The sequence below is a fragment of the Mastigoproctus giganteus genome, chromosome 3 (genome assembly GCF_048544385.1).
Source record: "Mastigoproctus giganteus isolate SK-2022 chromosome 3, ASM4854438v1, whole genome shotgun sequence".
NCBI classification, from domain to species: domain Eukaryota; kingdom Metazoa; phylum Arthropoda; class Arachnida; order Uropygi; family Thelyphonidae; genus Mastigoproctus; species Mastigoproctus giganteus.
The window spans coordinates 43,480,127-43,495,672 of record NC_143577.1 but is presented as its reverse complement, the minus strand read 5'-3'; the positions used below and the strand labels follow the sequence as shown (position 1 = coordinate 43,495,672).

At 36.6% G+C, this 15,546-nt stretch overlaps 1 protein-coding gene across 2 annotated transcripts in view; it reads left to right on the top strand.

The window, feature by feature from the left end:
• Positions 1-15,546, top strand: part of LOC150087913 (uridine-cytidine kinase 2-B-like) — a 151,507-nt gene that overhangs the window by 45,052 nt on the left and 90,909 nt on the right. For both annotated transcript variants that reach the window (XM_090370510.1, XM_090370511.1), the window contains exons 4-5: positions 8,913-9,058; positions 15,241-15,338. In XM_090370510.1, the coding sequence (XP_090226636.1) occupies positions 8,913-9,058; positions 15,241-15,338 (244 nt within the window). The remainder of the gene's footprint in view (positions 1-8,912; positions 9,059-15,240; positions 15,339-15,546) is intronic.

Here is a 15,546-nt window from a genome sequence, read left to right as displayed (position 1 = left end):
GATAAAGGAACCACTACGTGGCAGTGATCACAGTGTATTGATGTGGGATTTACTTAAAGATGTTCAAGTATTCAATTTTCCCTTATGTTAATGGTGTGATTTATATTAAACCAGTCTGGTACTTACCTAATCTAAGTTGTACATTCTTATTAACAGGTAACTGATCATTTTTTGCTAAACTGTATACTATTGGAATCATAGAAAGATGCAACTGTACATATGGTGGTGGTCTTTAGAAACATGGGACCATGTTGTTTTTAATTGTTTGTGGAATATGCTGATTTACATTTGGAATTACTAAATAATGTTGTTAATGTTACTTGTTTGGTGGATGGGATTGAACCGTTAGCTATTGAAACGAGAAAATTTTGTTGCCTTTCAAAATTTTGAAAATTCAGTTTTCACAAAAAAAAAAGGAATATTCTTTTGCAGTTGGAAGAGTTATGATTAAATAATGGATAGATTGGTGGACTGTGCCCTATTACTTACATGGATTAGTAAGTTATTTAGAACAGAGAAATTTCTTTGCAGGAGTGGACGTGATTGTTGGTACTCTGTTTCCTTAATGGGTGGGTGTCCACTTCTGCTCTTGTCAACACTGTTGGCAGGAAGCCTTAATTATAGTTTTTCTTGGGTATGGTCCTGCCAAAACACCTTCTTCCAGCTTGATTTTGCTAATTAATATGGATAACTTCTGTTGAGTTCTCTGGCTGCTGGTAGACTTATGTTCCTTGAACTGTTTATCTTTTGGAGATTACTGTGGGCTCCTGCATTGTGTTATAGCAATGCTTCGATGTGACAGTCTCTGGGATGTGACACTCATCTGTGAACAGTCTCTTCAGCAGTTTCTGTTGTAACTACTAGTTTTGATTGATTATATTGAATGGCTGCTTCTACTTGAATGTGTTTAAATCCCTACATTGATGTTGACTTTGTGCATTTTGATTCTGTGTAGTTGGTGGTACTATAATTGTGCTATATTTAGACTCTATTTGTTTACTAACATACAGTTCATGCTGCTGCTGTAATTGTTGCTGTGCAGTATCTTGTGCTGCCCAGCTGTTGGAATAACCTTAGTATTTTATTTATCCTGCTTTTCCAGCTCATTGTGCTGTAGCTAATTTTGGGATGAACATTGCAAAATATATCTAATTTGCCATCGGTATTCATACAACTTCTTGTGCTACAGTGGAATCAGAAGAACATGTTGCCTTCCTGTGCTGTCCCTTGTGCTATGCAGCTGCTGGAGAAACTTCAGTGCTCTATTTATCCTGCTTATTCAGCTCATTGTGCTATAGCTGAGTTCAGGTTGAACATTAAAAAGTATAGTTAGTTGTCATGTCATACTAATTGATGATGTACACTGAAAGGACAGAATTCATGGAATACCTGGTTCCTGGGCAACACGATGCTGTCACCCCCCCTTGCTAGTGGATGAACCCACCGCTTGGCAGGTATATAGGTATACTGCATTCACATAGATGGTTTGCTAAACTTTCTAAAATGGAACATGATCTAGCCAAGGAGGATGTCTTTGTGTGTGCTAGATGCCTAGAATGTCAAGAAATTAGACACCAACTTGGCGTTCTATGAGAGCTTGAGGTGTAGGGTAAATGCCCTCAAAGAAATTAATATGAGAGCCCATCAAGCTCTCAGCTGCCAAGCTCAACGGCAGAGTTCACTCCTGTGCATTGCTGACTGGACTAGCCGGGTGGGTAAAGTGGCTGTCTGGCAACCCAAAGGTTGCAGGTTCGAATCCTGCCTTGGGCTTGGATCAGAGTAGAAAATGCAAAAACCTTGGAAGGTGCAATATGGCCACAGAAGCCAATGTGCCAACAACTAACAAAAAAAAAAAAAAAAACTCCTGTGCATCAGGAAACACAGAGGCAATCTCCAAGGCAGAATGCACTGGTCCCAAAGGAACTAGTTATTATTGGTGACCCTATTGTTAAGGAGACAGGGAATATACTTTGCAAGAAGGATAGGTGGAACAGGACCAGAGTATGTCTGCCGGAGGCAAAAGTTGATGTTGTAGAGCAGATATCATTTTTTGTGTAGGCACAAAAGGTGATATTGTTGTACACTTTGAAACTAATGACATTAAGAGTAAGAGATCTGCAAATTTACTCAACAAGTACAAGTTGAAAAAAAGTTGCGAGTTAGGTTTGAATATGAAAGTGTCTGCAATTCTGCCCAGGCATTGATAGGAGGAAGTATATGATGAGAGCCTTCTCGATCAATTCAGCCCTGGAGAGATTGTGTAAGGCTCAAGAGGTAGAATTTTTTTCAGCCTGGTCTATGCTTATTGACAGGAGAGACTGCTTGTACAGGGATGGGGTACACTTAAATAGAAAGGGTGCAAGAATATTTTCTGATGCTACCGAGGTAGTGTTAGGTGGGTCGGAAAACCGCTAGCTTGGGGGGGGGATACATAGACTAAAAGGTTAAGTGGCTGCAGGCATAGGCAAAAGTGATTCTTGCACTCATTCTATTAGAATGAGCAGCAGCCTGGAAAGCAAGGCAATGGAGATTTCCAGGACTGCTGGAAGTCATAGTGGAACAAATAAATACATGGGCTATGTTAGGGTAACTAAGAGTAGAAACAGGTGCATGTATACTTGCATGTACACCAATGCTAGGAGTATAGTTAATAAATTTGATGAGCTTGAAGTGCTAGTCAAGACATCAAAGGCAGATATTGTTGGGATATCAGACGTGGTGTCACACAGACATAAGCAGTGCAGAATTGGAATTTGGGTAGTACAATGTGTACAGGCGCCTCCGTAGCCAGGTGGGAAGGAGCAGCAGTGTGTAGCACACGCTTCTTGATTAGACCGGGGTTCGAGCCCGTCACCACCAAATACGGAGGATGCGGAAAGGTCAGGGAATGACCACCACATATCCCGGAGCAGTATGGCCTTAGTTGCTAATGCTCCTAAAAACCAAATAACAACAACAATGTGTACAGAAAGGATAGACAGGACAGGAAGGGAGGATGGGTTATGCTGTTAGTTAAGAAACAAAATCTAAGGAAGTGCATCCAATTGATATTGGTGGACATTGCAATGTTGAGTCTGTTTGGTGACATAAGCACTGGGAAAGGAAAAATGAGAGTAGGTGTGTATTATAGGCCTAATCTGATTAAGTATAATGAGCATTTGTGCAGAGAAATAGTGGGCCAGTAAATCAGAATGTCTTATGGGGGATTTTAACTTTCCAGATATTGACTGGTACTTGTGGATTGGTCACTCACACAAGATTTTTGTGGATTTATTGGATGACTGTTTTCTACAGCAACATGTTCGACAGGCAACCAGAGGGAGTAATACTCTTGATCTGATTATCCGCAGTGATTATTCATACAAATTAAGAATTTGCAGATAAAGGAACCACTGGGTGACAGTGATCACAATGTACTGATGTGGGAATTACTTAAGGATGTAATTACCATCGAGGCTAAATGGAAAGGCTTTTGCTTTTGTAAAGGTGACTACAGGGATTTCAGACGGTTTTTAAATTCTGTTTTTAAATTCATCTGATGATGTTACCAACATTGAATTCTTAATGGGAAGCCTTCAGGGACTTAATTTTGGAGGCTGCTAGGCTTTTCATTCCAACTAAGAAATACTGTTCAAGGTTTAGGCCTAAATGGATGTCAGATGAACTAATGAGGCTTGTGGCAGAGAAGAAAAATGTATAAAGTATCAGGTGAAACAGAAGCTTATGGCAAATATAAACTAGTCTGTAATGAAGTCACAAAGGAGGTTAGGCAGGAGAAGGCAGATTACGAGAAATCCTTGGCAAATGATGCAAAGAAAAAACAGCAAAGAGTTCTTTACATATGTAAACTCTACAAGGAAAGGGATGAATCAGATTGGACCACTTAACATAGATGGGTTGACTATTGATTATCATGCTCAGGTAGCTGATAAACTGAATGAGTATTTTGCATCTACATTCACAAATGAGGAGTTATTCAATGTGGGGAATGCCAGAAGTTTATCAAACTCTAACAGGAAGCGAAGTGATTTCGTAATAACTGAGAGCAAAGTGGAGGAGAAATTATTGAAGTTAAACATAAAAAAAGCACCAGGGGTGATGGGATCTATCTAGTTATATTAAAGGAGGCAGCAAAGCAACTAAGCAAACCCTTAGCCATAATTATGAGAGCATCCTTGGACTCCAGGGAGGTCCCCATGGACTGAAGGTGTGCAAATGTATCACCAATTCACAAAGGGGGTTCAAAAGGTGACACAGATAACTATAGACCTGTTAGTTTAACTTGTGTTCTGGGGAAAATAATGGAGTCGCTGGTTAAAGCATTGCAGGATCATCTAGACAAGACTGCAGTAATAGTTAAGACACAGCATGGATTTGTTAAAGGGAGGTCTTATCTGACCAATTTGATGGATACTATGATGTGGTCACAAAGGAACTGAATTTAAAATATAATTTTGATATTATATACTTGGATTTCAGGAAAATTTTTGATACTGTTGGTAATGGAAGACTGCTGTACAAATTGGAGAGGTATGGCATTAAGGGTAAGTTGCTACAATGGATAAAGAGATGGTTGAGTGGCAGACGACAGAGAGTGGTAATCAATGGACACTGCTCTTCATGGACAAATGTTATTAGTGGACTTCCCCGGGGTTCGGTGCTGGGCCCATTGTTGTTTTGTGTATTCATCAGTTATATTGAAGAAGGTATATTAGTATTAATGTCCAAGTTTGCAGATGATACAAAGGTTGGCAGGGTTGTTAATGACAGTAAATACAGTATGCTACTCCAACTGGATCTAGATAAGTTGGGCAAACTGTCTGAGAAGTGGCGACTGAAGTTTAACATTGACAAATGCAAAGTACTGCATATGGATAGCAATAACCCAAGAGAAACGTACCAACTGTGTCGTACTACACTCAGGGAAGTGGAAAATGAAAAAGACTTGGGGGTAATTGTGCAGTCAAATATGAAGTTTGCTGAGCAGTGCAGAGGGGCTGCCAGGGCAGGTCATGGAGTCTTATCAATGATATATAGGAATTTTGTTAGCAGGGACAGGGAGGTGATTATCCCATTATATAAGGCAATGGTCAGACCCCACCTAGAGTACTGAGTAAACCTAGAGTTGCTAGAACGAGTACAAAGAAGGGCAACAAGATTGGTAAGGGGAACAAAGGGTTGCTCTTACCAAGAAAGGCTTAAGTTCTGCAAATTGCAGTGCCTGGAGATTAGGCACCTGTGAGGTGACCTGATTGTATAAGGCCTTGAATGGGTTGAGCAAGCTCAATGATGATGGGATTCTTCCTCTTGCTTAGATTAAGAACCTGAGGGGACACAGATTCAAATTGAGGAAAGATAGTTGTTAGAATAGATGTGTGGAAATTTGCCTTTAGGCAGCAGGTAGTTGATTGCTGGAACAGACTTCCATCTTTTGTTGTGGAAGTTGATAGCCTAAATAAATTTAAGGCTGAGCTGGACAGGCATTTGGAAAGAATGGAAGGGGATAAAATGGGAGGTTTTTTTTTTAGGCTGATGCTGCATAAGCTTGCTTTCTTGCATCGTATGTCTCTACTAATGGTAATTCGATGTCAGTATGGATAAATGTTGCAAGTTAAACAACTTTGAAAGAAGGATGATAGTGGGTGCCCAATGCATGGGTCACTATCGGGGAGGTGGTACAGAAATTGCACTATCTCCATTCGACAATATCAAGAGTGTATTGGGAATACACCATTTCTGGAATATCACCCCAGGGGCTCACATCTGGAGATTATGGGCTTGGCACACCCAGGGTCCTGAACTGGATATCATCATTCTTCTCTTTCTTGGCAATTCCTTTCTACTTCTGGCTCTCTCTCAGGGTAACTCACGAATTTTTTTGTTTTGGCTGGTGCAGCATAAGCCTCAGGCTTCCTTGCACCATATGGCTAATAATAACTATGATTCATTTCACTTCAGAGGTGGAACTTGTTCATATGTCAGTTGTGATATTCCTTGTTAGAAACCTCTCCTGGAATCTCCCCTCTTAGATCTCCTCTGGCTTAAAATTTCTTTATCCATTTCTGTCAAATTTATCTGTTGTTTCTATTTCTTCCAATTCTATAAGTCACTAATAACCTTTTGATTTGCCTTCTTTGAACCATAACTTCTGCAGTCCAACTTTCCTAACAGCAGAGCAATTTTCATTGTCATTAATGTTTACAACTTTAGCTGTCCTCAGTTTTCTAGTTATACTGGTCCAGATGCTGAGGATTTTGGTGATTACTAATCATCATGTAGCTTGTTCATTTACCAAAATACCAGACAATCCTAACCATACACACTTGATCTTTTCCTCATCAACAGCCCTTTAAAGTACACAGTCAGTAGTGTTTGTGTTCACTAGTATTATTGGCTCTTCTACAGTGGAGCATTTCTCTCTCATGACTACTGTTTTTCATGATAAGAACAGGAAATAGGATGATCTGTATGATTTTAAATTCTGTTTTTCTTGGTTGGATTACTGTTTTAAATCTTCTGATCCGAATGATTTCTTAGTTTGTATCTGTGAAAGTATTATTGTAGGGATGAAATCCTTTAATCCACCCTAAAATTCTATGCTTTATATCTTTTGTTTCCTAGTAAGTGGACCAAGTCTATTTAAGATAAGAATGTAGCATATCACAATTGGCTTGTATCCAAATCTCCAGCTTCACTTTCTGCCTATGATAAAACTTGTAACAATTGTAAAACAGTTATTAATCATTCTAACCTCTTGAAATCAAATTAGTTCAAACTCAATTTTGAGCAGCCAAGAGTAGAAAGTTTGCTTCTTATCAAAATGGTAGTCCAGCATTCTGGTCTCTTGCCAAAGCTATTGGCCACAACTTCTGTCCATCTGTATTCCCACCTTTTCAGCCAGACGGTTTGATTGCATCCTCAGCTAAAGATAAAGCTGACTTACTAGCATTGTATTTTTCTTCTAACTTCTGTATTGATGATCTTGGTAAATCATTTGAACAGAGGAGATGCAACAGTCTTTGCTGATGTCATTGAGGGAGCTTTAAGAGTTCAGGGGAGAATTAAACATGCAGTTAGGAGTATGGGTCAAGATCATATCACACTTGCACTCTTTTCAAAGTTTCAAATGAGAGGCTGCCAGAGTTCAAGGCTGATCTGTGTTCTTAAAGGATCACAGATGATTGCTCATCAGTTAAGTATGTGAAAGGATGCATCAGAAGCAGTGTATAGGCATTGTATCAGGGAAGTGAGTAACAAGAAAATAAGTTTAAACTGTTATTGTAATGTTAGAGGAGTTAACAAAATGGTTGAATTTGAGTTGCTGATCAGCTCTACAGATGCTGATATAATTGGATTAATTGAGATTGTTTCCCTGACATAGGGGATAGTGAGTTTATTTTAGAATGTAGGAGGAATGGAGTGGTGGGAGATTTATGCTTCTGATAAAAAGCTTCCTGAATGTAGTAAGATCATACCCTAATTATGAGCAAATTTCAAGAGAGCATAGAATATGTGTGGCGTTAAAATGCTTAGTTGTAAAAGATAGTTGAGAGTAGGGGTGTGCTACAGACTGCATGAAAGTGATGGGTACAATAAAGGTCTCTGTATACAACTTAGCATTAGCAGAGGCATATGATGCAAAAAAGCAAGCTTATACAGCATCAGCCAAAAAAAAAAAAAAAATCCCATTTCATCCATCCATTGACTCCAAGTTTGTCCACTTCCTTGAATTTATTTAAGCTATTAACTTCCAGAATGACAGATAGAAGTTTGTTCCAGCAATTAACTATCCACTGGGTAAAGGCAAATTTCTGCACATCTATTCTACAACTCTTTCCTCAATTTGAATCTATGCCCCCTAAGGTTCTTAATCTGAGCAAAAAGGAAGAATCCCATCAGCATTGAGCTTGCTCAACCCATTCAAGGCCTTATACACCTCACTCAGATCACATCACAGGTGCCTAGTCTCCAGAAGCTGCAATTTGCAGAACTTAAACCTTTCTTGGTAAGAGCAACCCTTTGTTCCACTCACCAGTCTCATTTCCCTTCTCTCTACTCATTTCAGCAGCTCTACATCCTTCCTAAAATGAGGCCTCCCGACCTGTATGCAGTACTCAAGGTGTGGCCTGACCCTTACCTTATACAAGGGAATAATCACCCCCTGATCCCTGCTAGCAAAATTCCTTTATGTCATTGACAAGACCCCATGACCTGCTTTGGCAGCCTGTCTGCACTTGAATGGGAAAGTAAGTCTGAGTACATTGTTATAGAGTATTGCTGTTAACCACTTATTGGTTGAAATTGTGAACTGGCAACTCAACCTGTGGAGTAAATTTTCTGAATCGGCTTCAACTAAATGAAGCTTATTCAGAAAATTTTAAAAAAATTAATTCACCGGAACAAGAATATTCTTGATATACCATCAGTGACTCAAATATCATAAATATGATGCTACAGGAACTATTCCATAGTGTCCTAAGTGGATAGTGACAAATGAGATTTTGGTAGTCAATGGTAATGGCAAGAGTTTTAATTTCAAGAAAGGATATTACTGTTGACTGAGAAGGTTCTTGGACTCCATCATTTGGGATGAAATATTTGAGTGAAACTATGGGATACTTTCAAGTTATTCATTATTGAAGCTACTAGTGCATTCATTCCATTTAAGAGATGTTATTCAAGGAGAATGCCAAGATCGAGCAGAAAAAGGCAGATTAGGACAATTATAGTGATGGAAAGCTCAGTTTGTGTAATAACAATACAAAAAGTGTTGTTTGGTTAACAGGAGTTGAAGGTAAAATTCTTTTCAGTGAGTATAAAATAAAAAAAAAAAGCCAGTATTTATTCTAATATGTTTTACTAGTATTATTGCGATATAAAATGATAGTTACTTATTAAATTTATTTTTATAGGAAGAAAGATGAATCTATCACAATTTATCCAGCTGATGTGGTTTTTTTTGAAGGCATATTAGTGTTTTACTTCCCGGAAATTAGAGATCTCTTTCATATGAAGCTGTTTGTCGACACAGACCCTGATACTAGGCTTGCAAGAAGAGGTGATTGATTTTTAAAATTAAACTTGTTGTTTAATATTTAATATATTTTCCAAAAATTAAAAGTGAATTTATGAGCCCATCATATTTGTGTGTGTTCCATCTAATAAACTTTTTTGCTTACAGTCCAATCAAAATTTCACAGTTTTGGTGGTGAAGTACTAATGCCCTAACAGATGCATTTTTATATCAGTTATATCCATTTTAAAAACAAGATTAGCACTACCCATATAAGCATCCTCTGTTTAGTATATATGCATGTGCCCTGATCCAGACTAGATTTGTTTACAGTGCTTGAGAAGATTCTAACATATTAATGTTGAAGTATTTTTATTTCAATCTACTTTCTTGAAACAAGATCACTGCTGCTGAAATTATGAACATAAGTCATATTTCACTTAGACACACTTATGCTCACCTCATATTCACTTAGACACCCTTACGTTTGCAGTAAATGTCTTTGTCAGGGAGTCCATATTGAAAGAACCAGAAAGTAGATCCCCTTTAGTTCAAGTTGAAACTTCTTGTTTTTGTTTGTTAAATTTAATATATTGCTTTTTTGTCACACAATAATATAGAAAGGGGTATATAGACAAGAAATTTTGTTATACACAGTATATAAATAGAATTTTGTAGGACCATATGTGTATATACAAAATGACCATATCTCCTGACTGAAGAACGCAGCACTTGCCCATACACAAAAAATGCCTCAATAAGGTAAAGTGTGTAGTTTAAAATGTAATCATTCACTGCAATGGTAAGATCAATTAATAAAAACTAAAATTGATGCAGTATATAATATAAAATAAAGTTATTATAAATACACAGGTTTAACCTGTATGAAATAAAATTTTATATCTGGGACCAGATTAAATAAGTATGAAAGCATTCAACAATAAATATTACCTTCAACCAAACATTTTACCAACATAACTGTACTGAATTATACCTCCTAAACCAATTAAGATTTCTTTCAAACTAGTTCAGGAAGATATTGCTGTCTTCTTTGCACTGTATCTTATTTTCAGAATAAATTTATTTTGTAATCATTGTTTCTATTTTTTAACTGCACACACACTCCCTGATAGTCTTCATCCTCTTAGTTTCTGTAATACCTGATAGTCTGGTATGACAACGGTCTAGTTCTTTTTGCTAATTCTACTTTTTTGCTATTTAAGCTTCTGGCATCAGTGGTACCTAGCTTTATTGGTGGTTGTTCTGTTTGCATGTTTAGTTCTCTCTCACTTCCCTGACTGTCACATTAGGAATATTTTTGACCTAGGCATATTTCCGGCTAATATGAGTCTTAACTATTGTCCTCATTCCACATTTACAGCCTGTAAGTTGTCCATTAGCTTAGTTCCATATTGGAATCCCACCCTTGTTCATTCTATAGCCATATAGATGTGAAAAATGTGCATTTTCTCAAAGGGGATTTTATGAATTTTAATTTTGGAATACATATTTTCTTTTATTTGTGTGGAGATTGTGTGTCTCAATTTACATAATCTTTTGCCATGCCATATCATTCATTTATTTACTCATTATGAGACTTGAAGCATTTGCTATAAATAGTTCAAGTATGTCCAAGTTTAAATACAGTTAATTATAAAGCACTAATAAAATAATTCAATTAAGTTGTTTTAATATGGAAAAAAATTTCTAGTGAATTTCAGCTGTGATTTCTAAAAATTTTAAGATGTGAATGTGACAGCCCCATCTTTAGAAATTATCTTTGGCTATAATTATACCAACGGTAGAACTTGTATGAGAGAAGTCTTGCTAACTGGTATCAGTTAGTTTGCTTTTCTGTAAGAAATAAAAGCCGCAACACCTTCTTTGTTATGGAATGCTGTAACATATCATATGCGACCATCCTCTTTATGTTTGCAAACAGATGGGTTTCTGGAATTCCATATTTGGAAGTTATTTATGTTTGTCATGCTCTACTAGTAGATCTGAATGTGTAGGAAAAATTTTGAGAGTTGATCTTCATTCTGGCCATGGCCACATTTAGATAACTTAGCAGTTTAATGATATTAATTTTTAAAGTACAGTATTAAACTCTAACTGGGAGCTTAATGATTTTGTAATAACTGAGAACAAAGTGGAGGAGAAATTTTTGAGGTTAAACATAAGAAAGGTACCTGGGGTGCATGGGACTACTACTACCTATCCAGTTATATTAAAGGAGGCAGCAAAGGAAGTAAGCAAGCCCTTAGCCATAATTATGAGAGCATACTTGGACTCAGAAGTCCCCACAGACTGGAGATATGCAAATGTATCCCCCAATTCACAAAGGGGGATCAAAGTGTGACACAAGCAATTACAAAACTGTTAGTTTAACTTCTGTTCCAGGGAGTCACTGGTTAAAGAAGTATTTCAGGATCATCTAGACATGACTGAAGCAATAATTCAGACAGCATGGGTTTTTTTAGAAAAAGCCTTGTCTGACTAATTTGATTGTATACTATGATGTGGTTACAAAGGAACTGGATGCAAAAAATAATTTTGATATCATATACCTGGATTTCAGGCAAGCTTTTGATACTATTGCACATAGACTTTGGGACTACTGTACAAATTGGAGCAGTATGGTATTAAGAGCAAATTGCTACAATGGATAAAAGGGTGATTGAGTGGGAGAAGACAGTGGTAATCAATTGATGCTGGTCTTTGTGGACTAATGTTATTAGTGGAGATCCCAGGGTTTGGTGTTGGGCACACTGTTGTTTTTTTTATATTTATCAATGATATTGATGAAGGTATATCAAGCTTCATGTCCAAGTTTGCAGATGATACAAAGATTGGCAGGGCCATTAATGACATTAATGGCAGTGTGCTACTGCAACAGGATCTAGAAATGTTGGGCAGATAGGCTGAGAAGTGGCAACTGAAGTTTAATATTAACAAATGAAAAGTACTGCTTATGGGTAGAAGTACACTTAGGGTGGTAGAGAATGAAAAAGATCTGGAGTAATTGTACAGTCAGATTTGAAGTTTCTGAGCAGTGCAGACAGGGTGCCAGAGCAGGTCATGGAATATTGTCAATGATATACAGGAATTTTGCTAGTAGGGAAAAGGTGATCATCCCTTTGTATAAGGCAATGGTCAGGCCACGTCACGTCTCGAGTACTGTGTTGTAGGGGTCTGGAGGCTTCATTTTAGAAAGGATGTATAGTTGCTTGAGTGATTTACACTCAAGATTGGTGAGGCCAACAAAGGTGGGTTTTTTTTTTTTTTTTTTTTTATTATGAAGAAAGGCTTAAGTTCTGCAAATTGCAGTGTCTGCAGACTAGGCACCTGCAAGGTGATCTGATTGAGGTGTATAAGGACTTGAATGGGTTGAGCAGGCTCAGTTCTGATGGGATTCTTCCTCTCATCAGATTACAAACCTAAGGGGGCATAAATTCAAATTGAGGAAAGACAGTTGTAGAACAGATGTGCAGAAATATTCCTTTAGCCAATGGGTATTTGATTGCTGGAACAAATTTCCATCTGTCATTGTGGAAGTTGATAGCTTAAATAAATTCAAGGAGGAACTGGATAAACTTTTAGAGGAAATGGATGTGTGAAATAGTTTTTTTTTGGCTGATGCTATATAAACTTGCTTTCTTCCGTCATATGCCTCTACTACTACTATACTGATTCTATTTTTGACATATTGTATGTATAAAATAGTGATAATATTGGTTTCCTGTCATTAAGTTTTTATTGCTGTTAAAGCAAAAAACACTTTCTTTAAATATATTATGTTGAGTAGCATAAATAGTGTGATATATAATTTCAGCAATCCAACTGCCTTATAAACTAAATATATACTACTGTACTATTAAGTACCAAACTATGAACCAGCGTTGAATGTTTTGCAAAATGAATGACGTTATGCATTGCGACATTATGTTTGACTGTATGTGTCACTCTTACTTACATAGTAAGAGTGACATATACAGTCAAGGAAATATATAAAACAGAAAAAAAAAAACTTTGTCTGATTATTAGTGAAACATACTGCATAAATTTGGCATTGTGATTTTTTTTTTTTTTTTTTTTAGTTTAGCCAGCCTATTTTCCTTCTGCCCTTGTATGTTTTACTACTCCCAGAAAATATTCAAAAAGTGCCAGATTTTTGAGGTTTTTACCTATATACCTTGGAAAAAAAACAGTTATTTTTAGTTCTGTCAAAGAAAATCAGTTATTTTCTTGTTCTGTATAAATTACAATAATTTATATATAATAAACAAAATAAAAACATAAAACAATTTAGCAGTGATCATTTTTGAGGTAGTATGATTCCTGTTATATATGGACAAATTAGTGGTAACCTTAGTTTCTAGTCATGTTTAGTTTCCAGCCAAGAATAATGTTGTTTTGTTAGGTAAGATAAAAAAAATTTGATAAAATAAAAAAACACTTTCCACATTGATTGGGTGCTGCTTTGTCATATATACCTGAAAAAATAAATTAAGCTTTTTTTGTTTTGTCATAGAAGATCAAAAATATTACTCTTTTTGACAGACTTTTACCTTTTGCTTCTTATACAGAAAGAGTTTATACTAAATTTTAATCTCATTGTTTTTCTTTGTTGCAGTCTGAGAGATGGTATAATATGTAATTTTGTCTGTTGCTTTGAGTAAAAAATATAACTGACTGCATTTCTTTCATTTAAAAATCTAAATAGATTTTTAATTTTAAATAGCAGATTCTTTCAGTCTTTGGAGTTAACTCTAAAGACTGAAAAATTTCAGTTCTTGATTCAGATTTGGTGAGTTTTTCATAAGTTAAATTTTCTATTAATAATAATAATTTTTTAATGAATTAATAAATAAAATTAGTGGCAGACAAAAAAACTGCATTACCTTAAAAAATGTAACATTTGTAGTGAAATGTATAAGGTATAGTTTGATTAAAGTCACTTTGTTTGTCACAAAGCAAAGGTATCGTATCAGATGATGCTTCTATTGCATCAGACGGTAATTGCAAGGTATTGCATCAGACATTTCTATAAATACAGCGTTGGAAGGGTATATACGCTCATTAATATCCTGTTTGTGGAGGTCTAAGCATGGCTCCAATATGTTCAGTTGACACCAAGAAAAAAAAGAGTAGCCGTTGCTCTGTCCCAGAAAGGGCTTTCTACGCATGCTATCACTGATAAAATAGGCTGCCACAAGTCAACAGTATTCCGGGTGCTGAATTAAAGTGTGAAACCGGTGATGTGAAGAAAAGACCTGGATCAGGCCATAAGAGAGTGACTACGCCTTTCCAAGATTGATATTTGAAATGGCTATGCCTTTGTTACCATCATGCTAGTGCTCCTGGCCTAAAACTGGACTTTGAGATGACCTCTGGTGTTGAAACAAGTGCACGAGCTATCCAAGGACTGCTTTCGGAATGTGGTCTTCATGCCTATCCACCCAAGAAGAAGCCTCTGTTCACCCAACAAATGAGGAAGAGGTGACTTGCTTGGGCTAAAATGCATGTTTCATGGACAAAGGAGCAATGGGACACCATCTTTTCTGACAAATTGAAATTCAACCTTCATGGCTCGGATGGGACACGATAGGTCAAGATGAAAATTGGAGGCATGCCATCCTGACTGCTTAACACACTGTAAAGTTCCCTGCCGGTCAAATAGTCTGGGGATGCTTGTTATGCAAAGGGATGCAAATTTCCCAAGATAAATATTTGAAATGGCTATATTTTTGTCACCATAATGCTAGTGCTCCTGACCTAAAACTGGACTTTGAGGTGGCCTCTGGTATTGAAATAAATGCACGAACTATCCAAAGACTGCTTTCGGAATGTGGTCTGCATGCCTATCCGCCCAAGAAGAAGCCATTGTTGACCCAACAAATGAGGAAGAAGTTACTTGCTTGGGCTAAAGCACATTTCATGGACAAAGGAGCAATGGGACACCATCTTTTCTGACGAAATATATCCCATCTAACAAATGCATTTCGAACATTTCTGCAACCCACAATGCAGCACAATTTTTCACAAGTGATGCAGTTTGTTTGTCCACCACTGTATATCAATGGCCACTTCTATGAGGAAGCGGCTATAAATTTTAATAGGTGCCTAGAATAAGTTAATTTACTCATATATATATATATATATATATATATATATATATATATGAGTAAATTATATATATATATATATAATTTTATTTTTTATAGTACTTAGAGATACTGCAGTTAGAGGACGAGACTTAGAGCAAATTCTACACCAGTATACAACATTTGTTAAGCCAGCATTTGAAGAGTTTTGTTTACCAGTAAGTCATTGCATATTACAGTTGTATGGAAATTATTTTAAATTCTGCTATGCTATAAAAGTTGACTGGTCCTAGGGTAAATCACTAATATGCATGTTGCAAGAAAATATTTTTTTCATTCTTTTTTAATGAAAGAGTTTATTTAGATGCATAACCTATTCTTGCATTGTTCTTAGAAAGTTCCGCTACTGTGGAAGTTGACAGAAAT